Source organism: Anomalospiza imberbis, chromosome 8 (assembly GCF_031753505.1).
Source record: "Anomalospiza imberbis isolate Cuckoo-Finch-1a 21T00152 chromosome 8, ASM3175350v1, whole genome shotgun sequence".
NCBI lineage: Eukaryota > Metazoa > Chordata > Aves > Passeriformes > Viduidae > Anomalospiza > Anomalospiza imberbis.
This window is the reverse complement of record NC_089688.1, coordinates 16,880,151-16,902,682: the sequence shown is the minus strand read 5'-3', so window position 1 is coordinate 16,902,682 and position 22,532 is coordinate 16,880,151. Positions and strand designations below refer to the sequence as shown.

Sequence of the window (22,532 nt, the reverse complement as noted above, 5' to 3'; positions counted from 1 at the left end):
TCAGCTCCATCACTGCAGAAGAGTTCCAGACAGGATATATGTCAGAGGGTATGGGCACACTTTTGGCTTTTCACATCCCCACTCCACTCCCAAAATGACTCATGTGTCAGCAGGGGACAGAAACTGAACACGGGACACACTATTGAGTAGGAGAAGGAACTACAAGAGGTCCTGGCCAGGGTGATGGCATTAGGGTACCCTAAGCCTTGGTGCTAAATCACTGAAGGTGCCTGGTACGGTGACCACACGGTGGAGTTAGGGGAGCTGCCTCCGGGCTCTGCCACCAAAAAGGTTTGATTTGTAAGGGCCCTGTTTTTCACTTTTAATGGTGAAGGTCTCTGTGGGATAGAATTTGAATTTTGGATAGAGGCTGGATATTGCTGGCATTACTGGCTAGTGGGAAAGTTGTTAAGGAAAATAGCTGATGGCAAACTGAGCTACAACTTTTTCCTTACATCGTCTGCTGAAGGCACTGTTTTCCTGGGGACAGCAGACAGGATTCTTTATAAAATGTTACAGCCAACAGTTTCCAAACTATTTGCGCATATCGTGATGAACATCTACACGGACATACATGCTTATCCGGACGAGAGTTGTGGGGTGCTTTTCTTTGCAGAAATGTGTGATTTCTATACACGCACATAGGTGTAGCATGCTCCCCAGACAGATCCCCAATACAGAGCAGATGTTTCATGCTGAATACGCCGCCGCAACCCACATCCAGCTGCGAAAGGGGAACGGGGCTCCCTGACGTCCCTCACTCCTCGGGAGCCCCTTATTTCATGAGGGGCAGCCCTCGCGGCGGCGGAGGGGGCTCTCGGAGGACGGCAGCACCCCCGGCGCGCCCCGGCGGGCGCGGAGCGCGGCGCGGGGCCGTGCGCGGAGCAGTGCGCGCAGCGGGGCGCGCAGGGTGCGCGCCGCGGGGAGCGAACAGCAGATTGCGGGCAGCCAATGGCGAGGGCAAGCCGAGGTGGCACCAAATTTCCCGCAACCAATCAGCTCGCAGGGAGGAGGGAGGGGGAAGGAAAAAAAAAAAAAAAAAAAAAAAAAAAAAAGCAGCCAGGCAGCATGAGAGAGCCTGGCCCTCGTCATCCTCTTCTTCCTCAGCATCCTTCCTCCCTCCCCTGCCCGCTCCACCCCGTCTCTCCCCCCGGCTACGTCGAGAGCCGGGCCCCCGCCGCGATTCGCCGCCCTCCGCGCTGACCCCGCGCATCCCAGCCGCGGGCAGGGGGTCACCGGGAGGCCGGGGCGCGCAGAGCCCGGCCCCGCCAGACGCCGAGCAAGCAGCCCCCCTTAAATACCTCCGCACTCGCCTCCGCGAGCCGCAGAGCTCGCCGAGCGGGGAGCTGACAAGAGCCAGCCTCTCGCCAGCGCCGGGGAGCTGCGCGCCCGCGTACCGCCGCCGAGGAGCAGAGACAGGGCCGCCCCATGCCTGCGCATTTGCTGCAGGAGGAGGTAAGCGGGGTCCTGGGGTGCTGGTGCTTTGTCTTCCCCTCGCCCCTTCCTCCTTCATCTCCGCGGCTCCGACAGCGCTGCGCTGCTGCTGTGCTGGGGAAGACGGTCTGGGCATCCACGCGTGTCTGTTCGTGCACACACACACGTATTCACACGTGTGTGCCTGTGTCCTCTTGCCGCACCGCTTCGCAGCCGTGAGGCGAAGGGGTTCATTGGTAACTTAAGACATCACTCAAGCCTGGTGGGGAGCCCATGGTTGAAGCGGAGACATCCGCCTTTGAGGTGATCTTCCTGGATCCTGTGCCCTCAGGTAGAGTGAGCATAAAATACAGGTTTATTTTGAAAGCACCCATCGAAACATGCTGGGTGTTTCAATAGCATGAAGGGCTATTCAAGAATGTCTTTTGTGCCAAGAAATCATAAGTTTTTTGATAATACTCAGACTGGGATTTAAAAAAAAAATTCGTAATTAATTTATTTTTAATAAGAAAGGGGTTTTATTTGCAGTGTTTTAAAACCAAATACTGCAGCAGGAAGTGTCTCTAGGACAGACAAGGTGAAAGCTGGCCGCCCAGATGAAATGAATGACTGTGTCTGCATTGCTTGAGCCAAGCAAGCATACAATAGGGAGAGTGCCTATTTTTGGCATAAGAAGGTCTGAATAATAACCTGACACTAGTAAGACATGTGGAGCTGTTGGATTTTTAAAGATTTTCATTCTTATTTTTGACCCTTATGGCAGCCATCCTTTGCCCAAGGGGAGGAGGCAGGCGCTTGATTCTGGTGTTTGTGCTCGCACTTTCTCATCCTTCCCTCCTCTGCCAATGCCTAGAAGTGGATGTAAATCATACCACTGCTCTTTTCCTGTCACCAGCACCCAGGGTCTCCCTTGGTGCTTTTGTGCAGGTGCCATGACCTTCCAGGGATGCTGCGATGTAAAGAACTTTACTTTTCTCCCCTCCCAAAATGGATGTCAAAGGCAGTGTGTTCAAACCATGTTTCATGGTTTTGGCATGTATTTTGGGTCATATCCTGGAAGCTGGAAAGAATCCTGTCCCTGGGTCATGCTGGGCATATTCAAATATACCGGACCCAAGATTCAGTGCCCTGGGGCCCGCACACTGTGCCCGGTGCAGGAGCCTTTGAGCTGCAGTTGGTTGTATAAGCTGGCTGGATGCCAGGATCACCTATGGCATGTTCAGTGCTGGGGAGGTGGGGTTGTAGATGGGGAAACACATCTGTTCTGCAGATGAGAGCTGCAAAGTCATTCAGAAATGAGGGAAAGCTATTGAAAATTATTTAGCTGGCCTCCTCCCTCTCTCAGCCCTAGATCCTCCTAGATCAATCTCTATCCCATTTTCCTCCGTAGAAGCCACTATGGTCATGAAGGGATAAAAATCCTCTTTTTTTCCTCGTTTTCCCCGTTTCTACCTCTCTCCCTCCCTCTTCCCTCCATGCTCCTCCCACTAAGTCTGTAACGGTGGAGCTGCTTCACAGCTGCTTTATAGCCCTTTTGTTCAAGGTTAGTTTACATGTGAGAAATGACCAGCCTGATTATATCAGTGTAATTCCAGCAGCATTGGTATGCTGGTAAAATTCCTCATGTGGCTACTACAACTCCAGAAGAGATTTTTTCCTCTCCGCTGTTTCCTTTGTACTCTCCCTCCTCTTCCTCTGCCCCTGTGTAACTTTGACAGTGACATAAGTGACCATGGAGGAGAAAAATGCAACTCCAACCCCACATTCTTACTCTGGAAGCAGCATATCCATATGGGGTGTGTTACCTGTCTAATTATACCACCAATCACTGCTGGGAATTTTTCCTGCATAGACAAGTCTTGGGTTTTTTTGGTAGATTGTCTTGCAGCCAAGAAAGAAAATTGTACCTTTCTGCCAAAATGCTAGATGAGAATATCTAACACTTGGGAATGGGCAGGATTTCTCCTTGCCTAATCTCTGGATTAGAAGCCATTTCTCATGGCTCTTTTGGTGTGGGGATTACCTCTAAATTCTCCAGCAGATGAGAGTATCATACCCTCAAAACATTAACTAGGAAAGCAGGCAGAGACAGCCTATAGCCAGGATACAGAAGAGCCAGTTCCAAGCTCAGCAGCTTGCCTGCATGCAGTGAAGGCAGCAGGATACTTTGTGTCCAGTTTTTTTTCTTTCAAGCTTTTGATTCCCCAAGGAAAAACTAAAAGCGCTCCTTCTGTAGAGATCATTTTACTTCCCAAATGTGGGGAATCTGTCAGCCTTGCCAGCTCCTCCCCATCGGAAGGTATGTCAGTAACCCTCTAGTTTCAACCCTTGGGAAAGGGAGGAGTTGGGGTGGCCACGTAAGCTGCCTGGCCTGATTTTAATGCCTCCCTCAGGAAACTAGGCCATGGCAGGATGGTGGTCTTCTATGAATCCCGAACACCTGAATGGGAGTCTGCTGTTAATTCAGGAGAGATTTCTGTTGGGAAAGGAGCTTTCCCAGCTTGACCATGCTCCCTCCCACAGTCTCAGCTCTCCTGTTCCTGCTGGCTGACGTTTAGTGCCCCTTCACCCATGGAGGCAGCAGTCTGGGTGGCAAAGGGATGTGTCCCGGGGGCAGGGGATGGGCTGATGTGTGCAGGATGCACCACTTGCATCCCACGTGCTTGGCACCGCCAGGGTTGGGCCATGCTGGGCACTTGGGCTTGGGGCTGACAGAGGGCTTCTGGTGATTCAGGGTTCAGTGACCTGTCTCATTAGGGTCAGTCCTGCCTGTTCCTTTTGTCATGCATGCCTGATCGGGCTGGCTGTCACTCAACCAGGGCAAACAAGCATGTTCTGAGGGAATGTTGTGTCACAGTTACAGAAGGGAGCCAGGAGCCAAGCTGAGCCAACTTTGCTGCTTAAAACTTCCTCTCTGCATGCTGGTGGCCATAGATCAGAGGATTGTCTTCCCTTGCCTCAGTTTGCCTGTGGGTGGGAAATGAGAGAGGGATAAGAGTCTTAGCAGCAGGCACAGGATAAGGAGCTGCAGTTCTAACTAGAAGTACCTCACCTGACTGCCTCCATCCACTGATCTTCAAGCATGTTGGTCTTGCCACATCCCATCTTGGAAGGTGAGGCAGGGGAGCTAAGGAGGGGCCACAGAGGAATCCTCCTGTGCATCTTCCTGATATTCACCTGTGATCCCAGGTGGGGTGACAAATAAGTAGGATATCAGGAGCAGCCCATTGATTTATTACAAAACTGTTTCAGACCATATTTCTCTCCGACCTCTTTGTTCATTCACAAGATTTCCTTTATTTTTGTCTGCTTATGCACAAGCCAGACCACAAACCCACCTAAAAACATCCACTAATCAAACTGAAGGAAAATAAAAATCCTTGCAGTCTGCAAATTATCTCACCAAAGCCACTGATGGAAAAGAGACTGGCTTTCAAGTGTTTTTCTTTACTTCTGGCACCCTACCTGCCATACACCTCCTCTCTAGAAAGACCAGGTCCCCATCCTCTCAGGCCATGACTCCATGTGGCCAGAGCAGGCTCTTTGTGCCAAGGGCTCAGCTGAAAGAATGGAGCCTTCCAGGGAAACTACAGGCTGTCAGTCTTTACACTGCCAGCCTAAGATGCATGTGTTTCTGTTTATTGAATTGATAACCACCAACTTCTTATTTTGTTTTCCCCTCTTTCCCTTCTTGAAAATATCCATTGCTTCCTCTTCAAGGAGTTCTCCTCCACCTCCAGCACCACTGCTGGTGGCACAGTCACCTCCCGGGTGACCAGGAATGGAAATGCCGTCATGGAGAAGGACTTATTCAATCATGAGGACTTGGCAGGAGACCGGGGCATGATAGACGATATCTTTGATGAGACCTACCGGGAGAAAGAGGGCCCCAAGCCCCCGCTGCGATACGTCTGGAGGAATATCATCCTCATGAGCCTGCTGCACCTAGGGGCCCTGTTCGCGTTGACACTGATACCTTCTGCAAAGATCCAGACGCTGGCGTGGGGTAAGCACATTCCTCTATCTGTTTCTTGGCATCTGCAACCCCCAAATCTGTTGGGTGGGTTTTGGTTTTTTTTTCCCTCCAGGCCCACAGACTTGGAGATAAGAGAGAAAAAAGCAGGGGGCTTCTTCTAGAAGCAGCTCTTCAGCCAGATTCATAGCAAGATGTGGAAAGGTGTCTCTTGTAAGGTCATACATGAGAGGGAAAGATTTGCCAGGGATTTGGCTTGTCTGCTCAAAGAGCAAACTTGATTCACAGACATTAGGATTGGAAATATCCTGAATGTGTAGCTGCTTCTGGATTGAAGCACAAAAACTTTGTTTGATAAAGTACTGTGAAAGTGCCAGAAAGTTAGGAAGAAACATGCTAGCAAGAGCACCTTAATGGGTTTTTGGGGAGGCAAGGTACAGAGCACTATTTGGCATGAGACTGCTGCCCAGACATGAGAACCATTTCTGTCCTTATCAGGGAAGTGTAAATCCCACAGAGCCTCAATGTGTATATGAGGGAAAAGAGACAAAATACAGTTGTGCTGAAGATAAAAGTCAAGAATTAAGTCTGAAGCTCAGGTCTTTTATCATTCTTAAAAAAGCACAGATTAGCCACTGCCATCCCGGAACTAAGCCTGACAACTTTCAGAAAATAAATAAGCGTCTCTCCAGGCAGCAAATTCCAGTGGAAAGCACAACCCAGCCGAAGGTAGCTAGGCAAAGCTCTGCTTTCTCAGAGATCTTGCCCTGGGTAGGAACCAAACTTCTCCTCTGACTGCTTGAAAGACAGCTGGGCCCAGGGCCCACTCTGCAGGAGAGCCTTGCTTTCCACCAGCCTTTATGTGGACCCCTGGAGGAGTCCAGAAACCAAATGGCTCCCAGTAGGGAGGTCGAGAGATTGCATCCACCCCCTGTGAAACAGAACATCCTGAAACAAAAAGCAGTAGTCTAGATTGAGGTCTGCTGGGGTGACTTTTGGGTTCAGTAGTGCTCCTGCTTCCTGGTCAGCCCGGCTATAGATGGGCCCTGGGGCGATGCACCTGGTCTATCACTCTTTAAAGTCTGTCTTCCTAATGGCTGTGCACAACAAGTATTACAGCTGAACCGGGAAGGAGATGGCTTCCTGGATGGCCAGGCTGACTCTTCCTCTGTAACCATATCAGCCTCTCACAGGCAGAGGTCTGGGGGATGAACTTCACTGGAAGCAACAGTCACAGTCTGGCTACAGCCATCTACAAAAGCAGAGGCCTTGATGTGTTCCCTTGTGCAGCCAGCATGGCCTTTCAGGGGTATGTTATGAAAGAAGACTTCGCTGGGCCTTTTCCCTTGTAAAAGTCTGACAGGCTGTACTTTCCCCTGGCCTGTCAGAGCTGGGCAGAACATGCAGCCTCAGCATGATGTTTGAGGAGCATTTCAGGGCTCTTGGTCCTGTTCTGTGTCCCATCCTTGGGCTGGAGGCTAAGCAAAGACTGCTGGCTTCTCTCACTCACTGAGATGACAGCCTGGGTCCTCCAATTTGAGTCAGATAACCTCAGGATGTTGGGGCAAGGAGAAGGCAAAAAATGAATTGAATTTACTGATTTCATTTCAAGCTGCTGATATGCTCCATGATTTCCAAATCCATCCAACCCTTCTCCCTTGAGTGCCCTTGGGATACTTAAGAGGGCTTGAGCATCTTTATCCAGAAAGTTAATGCTGTTTTGCATTCTGCTAAACCCCACCCTATCCCAAAATGGTCTCTGAGGCAGTATCTTTGCAACCATGCGTCTCTTCAGGATGTCTGTATGGCATCTCATGGCACTCCCCAGGAATCTGCTTTGCTTTTTAGCTGATGTCAATCCTTCCTGCTCTCCTTGCTCAGTCAAGTCTCATATGAAGTGCCAGTTGCTCTCCTGCCACTGTGAGGCACTGCAAGATTCCATGGTGGATTCTGGAGTGACATGTTCTGGGAATGGGAGAAGGACATGGTGTTTGGGGGAACTGCACTGTTCTGGACTGGCTGAAGATCTATCTGGCCTTACCAAAGCTGGAGTAGCTCCACCAAGCTCCCTGTCCTGCACTCCTTTCCGGGAAAGGACCACGGTTCATGGCACCTTACAGCCAATTCAGAGTTCCTTTATAGTCCATTCTCCTTCAGCACTAACTGGAACTGGAATACTCTGATCTACATGTCTACCTTCTCAGCAAGTGCTCCTTGCACTGCTCTTTTTTCAGCTCATACCTTTATTTAGCATATACAAGGCATTTGTGGCTGTCATGTCAGTGACTTGCTGTTTTTTCCCATCACCCTCTGGTAGCAAGGAGAGGACTATAGCTCCCATGTTACACACAAGGATAGTGCAGCAGAGACTGAGGTTGCTCCTGGCAGTACACCATGGGCTCATGGCAGGCCAGCTGTAGCAATGGTAGTTCTGGAGCTGCTGGAATTTTTGCTTGTTTCTTTGTTTGTTTTTCAGGTAGGTTGTGTACATATAATATAAAATTAGCATGGTTCTGGGTGTTCTCTGTTGTGTTGCAACAGGCAGCTGTGGGGCCTGGTAGCTCATCTACCTTCTATAATTTATCCATTGCTTATACCCACTTCATCCAGGCCACTGTCTCCTTGATGTTCCTGTCCCTCTGAAACCAGTTATATTGGTGACTGTCCTCTTTTGTTTTCATTTCTCTATGTGCTGATTCCTCTTTGTCTCTCAAGCTCCCCAGCCCTGCCTTCATCATTGTTTGCTGTTCTGCGTTGCTGTGTGCATTGTATCCCCTGATCTCTTTTGGTACAGAGCCTCCCAGAATGAGCTCGGATTGTTGATCAGGTGAGAGCTCACCATCACAAGAGCTCTCCGAGCCTGTCCAGCATTGGCTTTCTAGTCAGCTCCCCTTTTATTTATTGTCTTTTCCACTGCACTTCTCCAACTCTTGCTTAGTCTTTTCAAGGATCATGGGCACATTTTATGTCATTCGCCAAATGGCACAGAGACTCAGTCTAAAAGGGCAGGATGCAAAGGTGATGGGCAGTTTCTTCTCTAATTGCTCAGATCCTCCCTGGAAACATGATTTGTCTTTTTAGCCCTTGGATGCAGCAGACTGACAGTAATTGTGTTAGCTCCTGTTGGCCTGGACAGCAGTGTCTGTAAACAGGAATGGTTCCTCTCAATATGGTGCTCTGTCAACACCTCAGTTCCCTGCAGTGCCAGAGGCTCTAGAAGCATGGGTAGATAACATAGTTTGTTGTTGCTGTATTATCTTTGGACCAAGGTGAACCTTGCTGGGTAATTTAGGCAATTCTGACAGTCTGAAAATCTCAGCCAATACTACCCCCAGAGATACGACCAGCAAAGTATTTACAGTGGTTTTTTTACTTTCCCATCAAGACTACAGCTGGCAACACCTCTCCACTTAGTGTTCCCTCCAGGCTTAAGTAGCAGGTGGTGTGCTTCTCTGAGTGTGGCAGGGAAGTTAGGTTTCAGTGACAGCAGATCCTCTTGCTCCTCCTAAACACTGTTCCCTTTATGCAGCCTGTAAATTTCATTGCCCCCGGTATCTTTCTCCTGAGAGTAGCAGGACTCATCTGGCTAACAGGGACTGGGCAGCAAGGAGGGAACAGTCCTGCACTGAGAAAAAGCCTAAGGACACCTGCTGGATCAGGAATACCTCTTCATGTAAACATCCTTGGTGTTCACTGCAGGTGGCAATGCTTTCAGCACATTCCCGGTTTCTCATCATAACTTGGGTCTGAATCTGGGCCCTAAAGAGGTAAAGCCTAATGAGTCATAGCTATGACTGAATGTGGAATGTTTTCTGTTTAATTTTTGGAGCACTGAGTGCTTATTACTGCCAGTGGTCATAATTCTTTGTATTCCAGTTGAATGGGTCACTGGGAATATCACCTGTGAGTTGCCAATCTTTTGACTCTCGTGTAGTTCAAAGCACAGTATGGAAGATGACTTTGGATTCTCAGCTGATGGAGTCCCTAAGTCCTTCAGTTTGGGGCAGCATCGCAGGGCAGGTGTGAAAATCTGTGCTATTTTATTTCACCTTCCCTACTCTCTTTCCAATTGAATTCTTAGTGAGTGATCTTGGAGGAGTTTTTCTTCTTCCCTGTGAGATGCTGATTCCCTGACTATGCAATGATCATCACTGTACCTGTTTGTGGGGGTGAACTCTCGGAATCATAAGGGTGCTGGATTCTTCTGTATTCCACAAGGATTTCAATCATTGTGCATATCCTGTCACTATTAAATAAACTCTTAGATATGGCTGATGGATCTAATTGTCTCCAGGTAGAGTTTGGCTTTCTGTGGGGCTGGTGCCACGAATGCATAGACTGAGAATCAGTTGCTTTCCCACAGAAAGTGTCTGCCCCTTAGATAAACTACAGCTTCTGTACATGGGCAAGAGGCCAGGCAGCACAGGATTATACTTAGGGAGTTATGGCCATTGTAGTGACCTTGGATGCAGCTCCAAGAGAAGTCAACATGAGCTGCTGAGGTTCATGGGCTTTGGATGGAGGCTGAGTCTGTTCTCTGCTGGGGCACCCAAAAGCAGTGGGTACTTTTCCAATTTTTTACAAAAGCTTCCAGGAAAAGATACCCAAAAGCAGATACAGGGTTGTCTGGGTTTGGAGTCTGTTGGTGTCCCCATCACATCTCTTTTGTGATTCCCTGTACTTGCTGATAATGTCTTTGTTGCTGGTGTCATCTTTTCCCAACAGGGATATCCACAGGCAAATTCTGAGGATTGTCTGTGTAATTGTCTGTATTGGACAGCTTTGTGAGCTTTGTTCAGCTCCGTTGTCTCTTGCAAAGGCTGGATCCTGCTGTACTTGCATGCTTGGCTCTTCTGAAAGTCTGCCAAGGTGCTGGGAGACACAAGGCAGAGTTGTGCTGGTCCAAGGCTTGTGCTGCATTCAGCAGCAGGCAGGGGAACCAAGGGAGAAGATGAAGATGGGGAATCATGGTCAGATCAGCAGACAGGGAAAATCAGTCTTGAGCAGCGGGATGGAAGTGAGAAGGGTTCATGCAAGTTTAAGGGGCCAGAAGATGGTGGTAAATCAGCCAAGTCAGGCTTTTAGTGGATAAGAGATTAGGCTGGGAATGTAGAAAAACAAAAAGGAGGTGACAGAAGGAAGATGAAGCAAGAGATGACCGGAAATAAAGCCTGTATTATTTTGAATGAAAGAACCAGGCCAGGCCTGGCTCAGGTCTCAGATTTCTGATTCCAGACAAGTTTCTGTCAGAGTATCTGGTTTTCTGCATTCAAGATAAACTTGATTAGAGCCTTTTGGCAGGACTGAATGGCTGAACATCAAGCATACTAACAGCAATTCCTATCCATGGACTTACATGAAGGAATAAGAACTCTTTTCATCATCGATACAATTGGCTGAAATGTGCAAATTTATACTAGTAAAGTTTGCCCTGGGAGACTGGTAAGAAGGCATTGCTTCCCCCAGAGCACGAGAGGTGGATCACTTGACTTGTTCACAGATGTGCACCCTTCCCTCTTTGTGTCTGAGCTTGCAGAGCAAACCAGCTGTTGAATGCTCTCTTTCTGCCAAACTTCCTGACCCTTCCTTCCTAGAGGAAGAGTTAATTTGCAGAACCAATTTTCTTCTTACCCTACTTTCTTAGTGTAATGCTGCTTTGACACTCTCGGGGTCTTTTCTCCGTTTTAGTTTTAGGATCAGATGCTGGAGCTGAGGTTAATTTCCATAATCCCCAGGAGGGCAAACAGGCACACAGACCAGGGCAAATATGAACTCATGATGTATTGGGAGAGGGATGTGTTTTTTTACTAGATGCCAAAGGGGCAAGGAATTCCTTCTGCCCTGCAGAAGCACCCTCAAAGCTCAACAGGGCCCAGCAACATCTGCCTCTGCCAAGGGCACAACTTGCAATGAATCGTTAGCCCTGGGGTTTCCTTCTGAGAAAGGTGCCAGAGTTGAGCAGAGGGAGGGATCAAAAATACCCTAGGAACAATAGCCTCTGGGCAGATTTTAAACCAGTGGTAGAGCTGAAGGTGAAGCCCAGGCTTCAGTGGGATGATAGGTTAGATCTTTTTTTAGCCAGAAAGGGAGAAAGAAGAATCTCTTTTTCTGCTGAGAAATGGATCAGAAGAAAAGCCTAACTATGGGCTTGAGTTGTCCCTCTCAAGAATGCTAAGATTATCTACCATCCCTGGGTGAAAATAATGCAAAAGCAATTTAGTGGGGAGTGGCGAGATAGGAAAGCAAGAAATCCAGGGAAACACCTGGATTATTTGGGGTAGAAGGAAAGGGAGAAGCTGTTCCCTGGTGGACGGCAGTGCTTTTACCACAGTGCTTTATGAAAGCAGCCAGTTTCTACAACTTTGACTACTCTGCACTATGACAGATGGCACTATGCTGAAGAACCAACCTTTGTGAGTCTTCTAAGGGGGAACCTTCTTCCTCATTAGAGATGAAGAGCTGAATTGATTTACCCCACATTGCCTAGGAGACTTTGGTAGCTTGTGCAATCTCACATTGAATTTTATTGCCCCAATCTGTGCTCTCCATGGATTCCTCTATTGCTTATATAGCTTTGGGGGGAGGCCCACCTTTGTATTGCTCTGCCTGAAGCTTTTCTCCAACTGCTCAAACACTTTCTTTTTCTTTGTAGCTCTTCTGTGTTTCGTGGTGAGTGCTCTGGGAATCACAGCTGGATCTCACCGTCTCTGGAGTCATCGCTCCTACAAAGCCACGCTGCCCCTGCGCATCTTCCTGACTATTGCGAACTCCATGGCCTTCCAGGTAAGCGCTTCCTCAATGTGCCACTGGTGTCCTCAGAAGGAAGTGCTCCCATGAATCCCTGTCTTAGATATGGGACACAATCTGATGAAGAGGTTCCTCTCTCCTACTACCTCTTGTTAGGAAAAAGACAGCCCTTTCCATCTAACACTGCAGTGCTAGAGTCTGTCCTGTTGTCTTTACCTTGTCCCATCAGAGGTTGACTGAGACAAACCCAGTGTTGAGAGGACAACTGGCCAAAATCAGGGGTAGGAAAGCTCTCTGAAACAGGAATGTACCTTTCTCTTAAGGTGTGGTCTCCCTGTGCTTGCACCAGGTCCCATGAAAGAGGTGTGGAAGTGTTGTTAAGTGTTCTCCTGGTGTTGCCTCACTCTCCTTTTGCTGTGTGGCTGAAAAAGGAGAAGACATCTGCAAAGCCAAGGATGTAGAATTCTACAGGATGTAGAATTTGCTATTTCATAAAGATCAAGAACTTGTTGAGATTTAGGGGATGTTTCTTTTGTTCAGAAGAGTGATATTTAGGACTAATCGTGTTACAAATCACTCCACTGGCTTCCAGAGAGTTGTCCCAGGTCAGTGATATTTTAAGGAGAGAAGGGTTGGGCCAATTCAGTGAGGCACAAGTAACTGCAGGCACTGTTAAGCACCTTGGGAGATTGCTTCACCTCTCAAAGAGCACTAATCTCAGGATATTGCCTAACTACTGTGAGAGTACTTCACAGTCCCCAAAACAAACAAAACTGCAAATCTGTAGAAGTCAGAGTGAAAACCCAGATTGGCATGGTATAGAAAAATAAATCCTCTCAGGCTTGCTGCTATAAGTAAGCCTTAACAACACTCCATCCTCTGACTGTACTGAAGGGTTGCTTGTCTGTGGGAAGTACTCAGGAAGGTGTCAGAATGCAGCACTTTCTGCCATAAAAAGGTGAACAAACACAAAAGTATCTGTGCTGTGCTCTTAAGTAATTCTCCAGAGGATATTACTTTGTTTACATGTAATCAAAACAGAGTAAAGTTTTTTAAGCCTTGAAAAACTTTCTAAAACATCACTGAATTTCTTCTTCTCTGATAGTACCAAACAGCAGTCTTTGATGAGGAAGGGGAGAGGCCAAGCTGCTGATTCCAGCCAGTGGTTCAGCACTCAGCAAGGCAACAGGATGGGTTGCTGTGTATTAGCTAGTCCTGTACAAAGACCATCTTTCACAGGGTTATAGGACAGAGGGGTAAAGAATTTGCTGAGCTATTGCTGTAGGGGATAGGAGTAGACAAAGATGAGAGACAGACAGATATTTCAGCTTCAATAGGAACTAATCCAAAGTTTTACTGAAAATTCGATACTATTCCCCATGGATTTTTTTTTTAGTAGTTATTTCCAGTGAGATCAAGAGAAGATTTATGTTGAATTTATCTCATTCCTATTAGTGGCAGCAAAGGAGATCAGGAACTTTTAAGATCATGGAAATTTATGGACTGTCCCAGGTCTTATCTTAGGTCCTCCAGAAAATGCCTGTTGGCTGCTCAGAGACCTGTGACTTGTAATTTCAGAGAATTTGTGAATTCTGCCTCTAACTGGCTTTTCCAACTGCAAGACCTGTAAGCTGCAGCACAACAGAAGGTCTCATGGTTATAGTCTGTAGCTGGAAACTCCCAAGGAAGAAGACATTCTTCTTGGCTTTGCTTAGTCTTCTCAGAGAGTCATGATTTTCAGTCAGGGTTGCAGTTAGAGGTGGTCCCAAAATAAGACCAAGTAGAAAAGATAATGAGCTAAAGTTTGGGCCAAGATACAGATTTTTCTGTTTGAGATTCCTGATTTTGTTTGTAGACAGGATGTGGTGGATGAAGTCATACCATGATCCAGCTGCATTACAAGGTCTCTTTCCAAATTTGTGCCTCCTGCCTCCAGCAAGACAGGGAAAACCTTCCCATATGTGCAAGCCCAAGTTGTCTGTCAAATTTCAGACTGGGCTTTCTCATGTTACATGGTGCTGTGTAGGGTCTGGAATGTGAAAGAGACTTTGGGTCACTGGTGAAACTTTTCCAGCATAGGTACTAGTTGAATTTCTCTACTTACTTAGATAGGGAGGGCAGCTGGGCCACCCTCTTCTGGGGTAATACTGAGTGACCAAGCTCTGGCCAAGATCAGCAGGGGTTGCTGATACTTGGAGATATTTGGCTGGAAGGAAGGTGGCAGTTCCCACTATTAGGAAACAAGCAAGAGTTTAACCCTGGCCCATGTCTATCATTATCTTCTTGAATAGCCTGCAGGTAAATCATTTTATCTCAGTTAAAGGAGGAGTGGTTACAATACTTGAAAAGGACTTGAGGAGTCGTGTCTCTGTTACAGGCTCCCTGTGTGGACAAGTTCCTTAGTCTTTCGAGGCAAGAAATAGGGATGGTTATGCCATTTCCCTACCTTCAAAGTGTTTTCAGGAAAAGTTCTGAGTATGCAGGAGATTAAGGAGCCTCTTGTGTAATACAGGTAATAGAGCATGGTTAGATCTCTATTTCATGTTTTCTAGGATGTTGTAATACATGGCTTTAAGCTCATTGAAATCTTGATACAAAGAAATGATCACAGGCTTATGAAAATCTATTCTTAAAATCAGCCAAAGCAATCATTTCATAATACAAATGATAAAAGCATTGACATTTTGCAAACTGTATTGATTTTGCTGGTTAAATGGAACAGTAATGGGGCTAAAGAGAGGTGTTTTTGAGAAATGTCATTGAAATGGTGTGTTGTTCTCCTTCTAAAAAGGGACCTTAATTTTAAGACTGTTTGATTTCCAATGGAAAAAAAAGTTTAAAAAAGCCTTTCCCCTCCGAAGTTAAACATCTGATTAGGCAAACCCAGGACAAGCAAGGCAAGATGACCTATGGGAAATGTCAGGTAGAGGGAAGGGACAGGTCAGCCCCGGCTGGCAGTGTGCAGGGATAGGGATGGGGATAGGGACAGGGATGGGGATGGGACAGGGGCCCAGCATAGGAGAGGTGGCACCAGCCAGTCAATGAGAGTGGCTGCTGCAGGGGTGGGGCACAGGCTGACCAGTCAGAGCCTGCAGCACTGTGGGTGTGGTAAAACTCCCCCAGCCCAGAGTTGGTCAATCAAAGAGCAGCACTGAACTGGAGCTGCTTCCCAAAAAACTGGAGAGGTGTAGCCAAAACCCAACCTCTGTTTTAAAGGCCAGAAACCCCAAACCCTAATGAGGCATAATGCCACTGATACAAGTTCAGGTCAATAGGATTGAAGTATTTAAACATTGCAGGCCATTTTGTAATTTGAAGGGAACGTCTCCAGCCCTGACACTAAATTTTCACTCCTGTTGACTTGCAGAATGACATTTACGAGTGGGTCCGGGACCACCGTGTGCATCACAAGTTCTCCGAAACAGATGCAGACCCACACAATGCCATGCGGGGCTTCTTCTTCTCCCACATTGGCTGGCTGCTTGTGCGCAAGCACCCCGATGTCATCGAGAAGGGACAGAAGCTGGACCTGAGTGACATAAAGGCTGACAAAGTGGTGATGTTCCAGCGCAGGTGAGTAGTGGGGTCAACCCTAGTGGGGAGCCGTGGGGAATGAAGCAGGGACAAATGGGCTGGGAACTCAAGTGGCTTCGATAGAATGTGAGAGGATTGAGGGCATCATGTGAGAAATGTGACTCTTCAGCATGCCCAAGGCTTTGCTGTGAGATGAACTGTGAGAAATGAGCTGTTCCTCTCCTATAGGAAATGTTTAGAATCCAGTGCTACCTCTAGCCCTCCCACACCCTTCTCTTGCCAGCCTACCCTGCAGCATCTTGCCAGCAGCAGGCTGAGCTTCCCCACACCTGCTCACCCCGCAGCCCAGGTGCTGCTTTGGCTGGCCCAGAGCCCACACACAGTTGCCTCTGAGACATCCTTGGAGACTGTACTTCTTCCAGGCCATGTGTGTCCCCCTCTTCCCTCAGTCTTCTGGAAATAGTATGGTGAAAGAAGGGTTGAAAATGGAGATGTGAGAGAGGCAGTAACTGGGAAGAACAGTCTTGATTCACTGGTGCCTCTTGGGTAGGGTATCTCTCAGCCATCTGGGGTTATACTAGGACCCGGAGCAGGTGAGCCTATCACAAGGGCTGCAGGGATGTGGGACTCAACACATATAGTAACCAGCCTGAGTCAGGAAGTTCTTAGCATAGTCCCAGACTGATTTTTGTTGTGGGTCATCAGAGTGGTTCACCTTCCTCTATTCCCATTCTTCTAGTGTGAGAGAATCCACATGCTCATCTGTATGCTCATCTGTGCCACTTGCTTGCACTTGTTGCTGGGGTGTATTTGTAGGCAGAGCCAAGTCTGCAAAGAGGAGTTGCAGCACTGGGCCAAAGCTAGAGAAAGGACCATCTTGTGGGACCCTGGAAGCATGGGGTTGCCTTTAGGGGGACCAATGTAGCTAAGAAGCAAATGAGAGATGAGGCCTAAAGCAGCAGCTTTTCTGGGTGTCTGAGTGTCTGGGCTCATGGTGATGGGGGCACTGCTTTGTGCAGATGTGAGGAGAGCAGGATTTAGTCTGAGTCTCTTGCCTGATGATAGGACTTGGCAATCTCCAGGCATGGCTTCTGCACATCCAGAGTAAAAGATACAAGGCTCAGGAATGAGGCATTTCTGCACTTGATTTTCCCTGTATAGCTGAGCATAAATCCTTCAAATAGAGGACTGAATCAGTCCTTCCTGTCCTGCCTCTGCCACTGAACACCTTCCTCCTGGTCCCTTCCTTTCCAGATACTACAAGCCTTCAGTGGTGTTGCTGTGCTTCACACTGCCAGCTGTAGTGCCCTGGTACTTCTGGGATGAATCCATCGTCATCAGCTTCTTCATTCCAGCCATCCTGCGCTACACCATAGGGCTCAATGCCACTTGGCTAGTGAACAGTGCTGCTCACATGTTTGGCAACCGGCCGTATGACCAGAACATCAACCCACGGGAGAACCCCTTGGTCAGCCTGGGGGCCCTAGGTATGTTCAGCATCTGTGTCTTTGCTGCAGGGAGACTGCAGAACAGGGACTGCCTCTTGGGGCTGCAACTGCTTCTAGGAATTTCTATCAATCCAGGTGTCCCTATTTCCCTTGCACCTTTTCCTTCCAGCCTTTTGCATCTGAGGGTGTTTCCCGTGCTGGCCAGTGGAGTACATAAGGGCAGTGGGGTTATCAGCTCCCATCAGACTCTTTCCAGGCTGGAAAGGACTCTGCTACACTTACCACCTTCTTATCTCAGTGGCAATATTTTATTTACCCTGTTCAGAGGTCTCTCTGCCATGTTCACTAGACTGAAAAATGTGTGCTGCCGGTCACTGCATATCTGTCTGAGATTTGTCAACTTGAAAACCAGCAGGTTCACATTTTGACATGTTTTCAGGACAGGTGGTGATTTTGGGGGTACTTAAGGGTAAGACAAGATAGATGCTTTCATGTTTTTTACTGAAATTTTGGAGATCTAGGAAAGTACATCCCAGGATCAGCATATGCTCTTATCTGTTTTCCCCCGCCTAAATCCTCATCTGTTTTGCACCACTGTACCTCAGTGGGGCTCCACTGATTTCCACCACCAAAGGATCTGCTTGTGGAATTTTAGTAGAGAGGGATCTGAACTGCAGAGATTCAGGGTTAGGAGCAGGAGTCGAGGCAGTGTCTTTGAAGGAGTGAGCACTGAAGCCAATCTTGACAGTGTCCAGAACAGATAGTGGCTGACTGGTGTAGATTGCGTATTAGAAGTGTCTGATTAGTCTGCTTTTTTTCCCCATCTGGAAATGTCCTTTGGATTTGACATTAGGATTGCCAGTGTTGTAGGAGTATTGATTAGCCTGGTTTGTTGGGGGCTTTCTGCTGGTCTAGCTGGTAGCTGAATTAATACTAGAAGATTTCTTGTAGTGGGAGGGGAAAAACGATTAGGAATCCTCTGGTTTTTTGGTGCAGCTGGAGAACCAGGGCCTTTCACCGTTCCTTGCCACATGCTTACTTTCCTCTAAAGCACCAAAAATCCTCTGTGATTGTCATTGCCTCAGCCCTGGCATGCTGGGTCATGCCCAAATGAGACGGGGTAGATTGCAGAAGGGTGAAATTGGGCTGAGAGGAGAGAGGAACCTGGACTCAGTCCAGAGCCTGTTACAAGAATACGGTGCTTTGGGTAAAGATAAAGGGTCTGTCACCTAGAGCTCTGCAACATCCTCTCCCTGGTCATGTTTTTCAGGAGAAGGCTTCCACAACTACCACCACACGTTCCCCTATGACTACTCCACCAGTGAGTTTGGCTGGCGCTTCAACTTAACCACAGCCTTCATCGACCTCATGTGCCTCCTGGGGCTGGCCAGTGATCGCAAGAAGGTCTCCAAGGAGGTCATCCTGGCTCGGAAAATGCGGACTGGAGATGGAAGTCACAAGAGTGGCTGAGTTCCTGCTCCCTTTTACACACACATCCACACCTCCTTCCTCCTTTTTTCTCCCTTTCTTCCTTCCTACCCCGTCCAAATGTGCTGGACAAAAGTTTAATGTTCTGTTAACTAACTACTGAATAATGCTACCAGTTTGCTTAAGATAATGATAATGAGTTTTAACGCCCCCCTCCCACGCTGCATTTTGCGTGATGTATTTAAGATCTAGGACTCTGCTGTTATAACACAAGGCCGCCCTTTCCCTCCTCTCCTTTTCCTTTCTGTTTTCCTCTCCAGCCTCTCTAACCTGTCTCCTGCTTTACATTTTCCCAGTCTCTACCTGGAAGAGAAGCTGGTATGAAGTGGCCTGGGGAGGCCCATTGCATTGGCTATGTACTATTTAGTTAAGAGAAGCCTGAACCAGCCAGATGAAGAGTTGAGCCAAAGTCAGTGACCCTCTCCCCACTACCTTCCCCCCAAAGTTTCTGCCACTGTCCCTCCTCTTTTCTCAAGGACTGCTGACAGACATGACAAGGCTAAACTGCTCTTCCTGGGAAAAGCAGCCCCATCCCTTGCTCTTGCCATCAGAAAGAAGAGTTGTTTTTTTCCAAGATGTCTCTTGGGAAGTGTTCTCCACTGCTACTCACCACCTAGCCACTCTGGCTGGGGAGAGAAGAGTGCCCAGACTCCCTGAGATCCCCAGGTCCACTACTGGCCAGGGGATGTGGTAACAGCAGTGGGCACTGGAGAGGGAGTGCTGGTGGCCTTAATTTGCACTCCCTCTGGTGTCACAGCCTCCCTCCCTTCACTGCCCTCTGTGCCACAAGGGACTGAAGGCAGAGTGTGACTCTGAGCTCCACAGCTGTTTTGGAGAGCCACAGTGAGGAGGAGGACAGATGGAAAGGGTGTGCCACTGGTTGCCAAGGGGCAGGACCAGCCCATAGTGAGTTTTGTTCACCTCCACCACTTAGATTTTTGCTGGTAAATGGGACTTTGCCAAAATGGAGAGGAGGAGAAGGATGTAAACCAAAGCTCCACCTCTGAGCTAAGCTGCTTTATGTGCTGGAAAAACAGGGTCCCTTCTGGGTGGTAGGCAGATCCACATCTTTGCTGAGCGCAGAGACAGGACAAGGGAGTACCTGCAGATGTAGGGAGGAGTGAAGGTGTCTGCAGGACCAGGTATTTTCATCCTTGGGGGCTCCACTCAACAAGTGCCTGAGAAACACCGATGTGGGGCCAGGTGGCACAGGGGGCTCGAGGAAGTTGAGACTTCAAGGTGAGACACTGCCACCAGTGTGAGCTACCTCTGTGCTTTCTTGCCCAGGGTCTGGTGGGTTGGTTTGCCATTCCCTGCTGCCCAGAGGGAGTGGGAAGGAGAGACAAAACCAGCTCCTTGTTAGTCCCTTAGCTTGCCTCCCAGCCCCCTCGGCAAGCCATCTCGCCACCTCGCTCCTTTGCCAGTGAGACAGGCAGCGAGGGTGGCTGAGCCTGCCGAAAGGTCAGTTACATCACTGAGCCCATGTGGGCATGCAGCTGGAGGGCGCTGGGGAAAAAAGTCCATGTGGGTGTTGTTTCCTGCAAGTTGCAGAGACCAGCTTGAGTTCAGGCAGTTGGTTACATTCTGGATGTTATGGCATCATGGCCCTCACTGAGCTGAACATGCTTTTTTCCCCTTAATTCTCCTGGTTATTATTAATTTTTATTACTATTATTTTTATTAGTTGTAGCAATAGTACTGTTTTTGTTGCTTCAATGCATCAATCGGAGCTGGAGGAAAGCACAAGAGGTAGCTGGAACAAAGTGATATTGGAGTGGGGTTTGCAGCGTCTCATTCAGGCAGGCCAGGGAAGGGAGAGATAGTGCAGATGCCAGCTTCCTCGTCTCAGCTCTGCCACGTCGCAGCCAGGGAAGCTTCACGGGAGAGAGTGTCTGCAGCTTTGCTTCGTCCTGCTGCAGTGAAACTCGCCAGGAGCCAGGATAGCTCTGTGACGTTCTCCTTAACAAGAACAAACTTGTTACTCAGAAAATGAGTCTGTCTCCTCACCTTCCCCTCCCCACCACCACCATGACCTTGTTTTTGCTCAGCAGTGGGACCCTTTGAGTTTTTGAGCCATAAGGAGTGATGTGGTCTCCAGCCAAGAGGAACAAGGACAAATGGAGAAGAGAGTCCTTCAGCTCCTGCTTTCAGGAGACAGCATCCTCACTTCTCTGAGGCTGTTAACCTCCTGGGTGCTCGCCGGAGCAAAGGGAGTTGTGGCTAGAGCTGTGTCCTACCATTCGAAAAAAAAAAAGCCCTCCAAAAAAAGAGAAACACTGTTAGCTCTGTAATTGTGGGCTGAGTTTGCTCTAGTGTAAACCCCTCTGAACTCATGGAAGTCCCCAGAGAGGATGAATTTGCTCCAGCCAGTAATTTGAAAGGGGTGAGGGGAGGGGAGCAGAGGAGAATGATTTCCTTGCTCCTGGTGCCCTTAAGGTGTAGTGTGACATACTCTACAGTAGAGATGAGTGCTGTGAAATGCAGCAGTATTTCACATGCTCTCAGCAGAGAAGCAGGGCTTGACATCAAGGGTTCCTTTCAAATTTCAAGTGCTGATTCAGGTCCAGAATCTGGAATGAGAGTGGAAGTTGAGGAGCAGTAACCAAACAGTCCTGGTGTTTGTCCAGTCACTTTAAAGGTAGATTGGCAAATATCTCTGGGTGCCTTAAATCTTTCTTTAATATACATAGAAGAATTGACAGCTATTTGCCGGTATTTTTTTCTGAGTTATGAACATTCAAGGGGTTTCTTAATTATTTAATTGCCTACATTGAACTGTGGGTGCAGGTGATTTTGAATGTATTTGAGTTAGAATTTTTGTTAGATTAAGAAACAGATACAACACTTTAAGTAGAACTTTGTTTGAGATATATATATACCTATAAATATATATATTTTTGGTGGCATGTTTGTGTCCTGGATGCATTGTTTGTATGTTTAGCTTAAATGAGTCTGTGAAAGGTGGAAGCAGAAAAAGCAGCAGTGGGACCTCATGGCTAAAGCAGCTGGGACCTGTTCCCAGCTTAACAGCTGGCTCGCTGCGTGATTTGGGACAAAGTCACTTAAAAACACTCTGTGCCTCATTTTCCCTATCTGTAACGGGGCATACACCCTGCCTCCCAGAGGTGTGGGCGAGGCTCGCTGCCGACCAGCCGAGCACAGGAAGGAACAGTATGAACCACACACACCACTGCTGGCAGAAGCATGGACTGGTTTGTTTTCCAAAACCGTTGCCAGCCCTGCTGGTATTGTGAAGAGCAGAAGTCTAAGTGTTGAATGTTCAGGGAAGGATTGGAAAGTTGAATCTGCACATTGTCTAAGCTCTGTCACTGTTGAAATGTGAGTAGGATACGACTTTTCACAGCTTAGGGATTTCTGCATAGTAATATCTCTGTTTTGTGTACTGGAAAAAAAAAACCTTTTTGAAATAATTTCTACTAATATGGAAACAGACATCTGGTTGTGCTGATCTGAAATTTTATTTGTTCATAATAAAAATGATAAATGTTACTTTAAAACTTGTTGCACTGATGACACCGTGGGCAGGGCTTGGTAAAGCACGAGATACTCCATCAGGATGGGAATGCTGTGCCTTACTGCTTCCAAACTCTTCTCTCTTCCAGGAGAACCAGGGGAAAAACGCCTCTGGCTCTTTAAGCATCATGAATGAGTGGATTATAATGGCTTTCATACTCCAGTGCAGGCCGGGCAGGCACACCCCGCCAAGGCTACCCCAGTGCCTGGGGTTACTGCAGGTTAATTGCAGCCAGGGCCCCTTGCCAGGGCCTTGTGGCTGGCGGATACACATGCGGCACAACACGTAATACCAGCAGCCGCCTCCCGTCAGGCGGGTTCATCAGCCTCAGCAGGGGAATTTTCCTCATGCAGCAGTGTGTCCCTGCTTATCC

General features: G+C 48.0%; 1 protein-coding gene across 1 annotated transcript; it reads left to right on the top strand.

Moving 5' to 3' along the window:
* The first annotated feature begins 1,096 nt into the window (after positions 1 to 1,096).
* Positions 1,097 to 22,142, top strand: SCD (stearoyl-CoA desaturase). Its single transcript, XM_068197524.1, has 6 exons — positions 1,097 to 1,455; positions 5,155 to 5,440; positions 12,060 to 12,190; positions 15,522 to 15,727; positions 16,943 to 17,175; positions 18,407 to 22,142. Exons 1-6 carry the CDS (start codon positions 1,429 to 1,431, stop codon positions 18,604 to 18,606), a joined length of 1,083 nt encoding a protein of 360 aa, XP_068053625.1. The 5' UTR covers positions 1,097 to 1,428; the 3' UTR covers positions 18,607 to 22,142.
* The last annotated feature ends 390 nt before the right edge of the window (positions 22,143 to 22,532 follow it).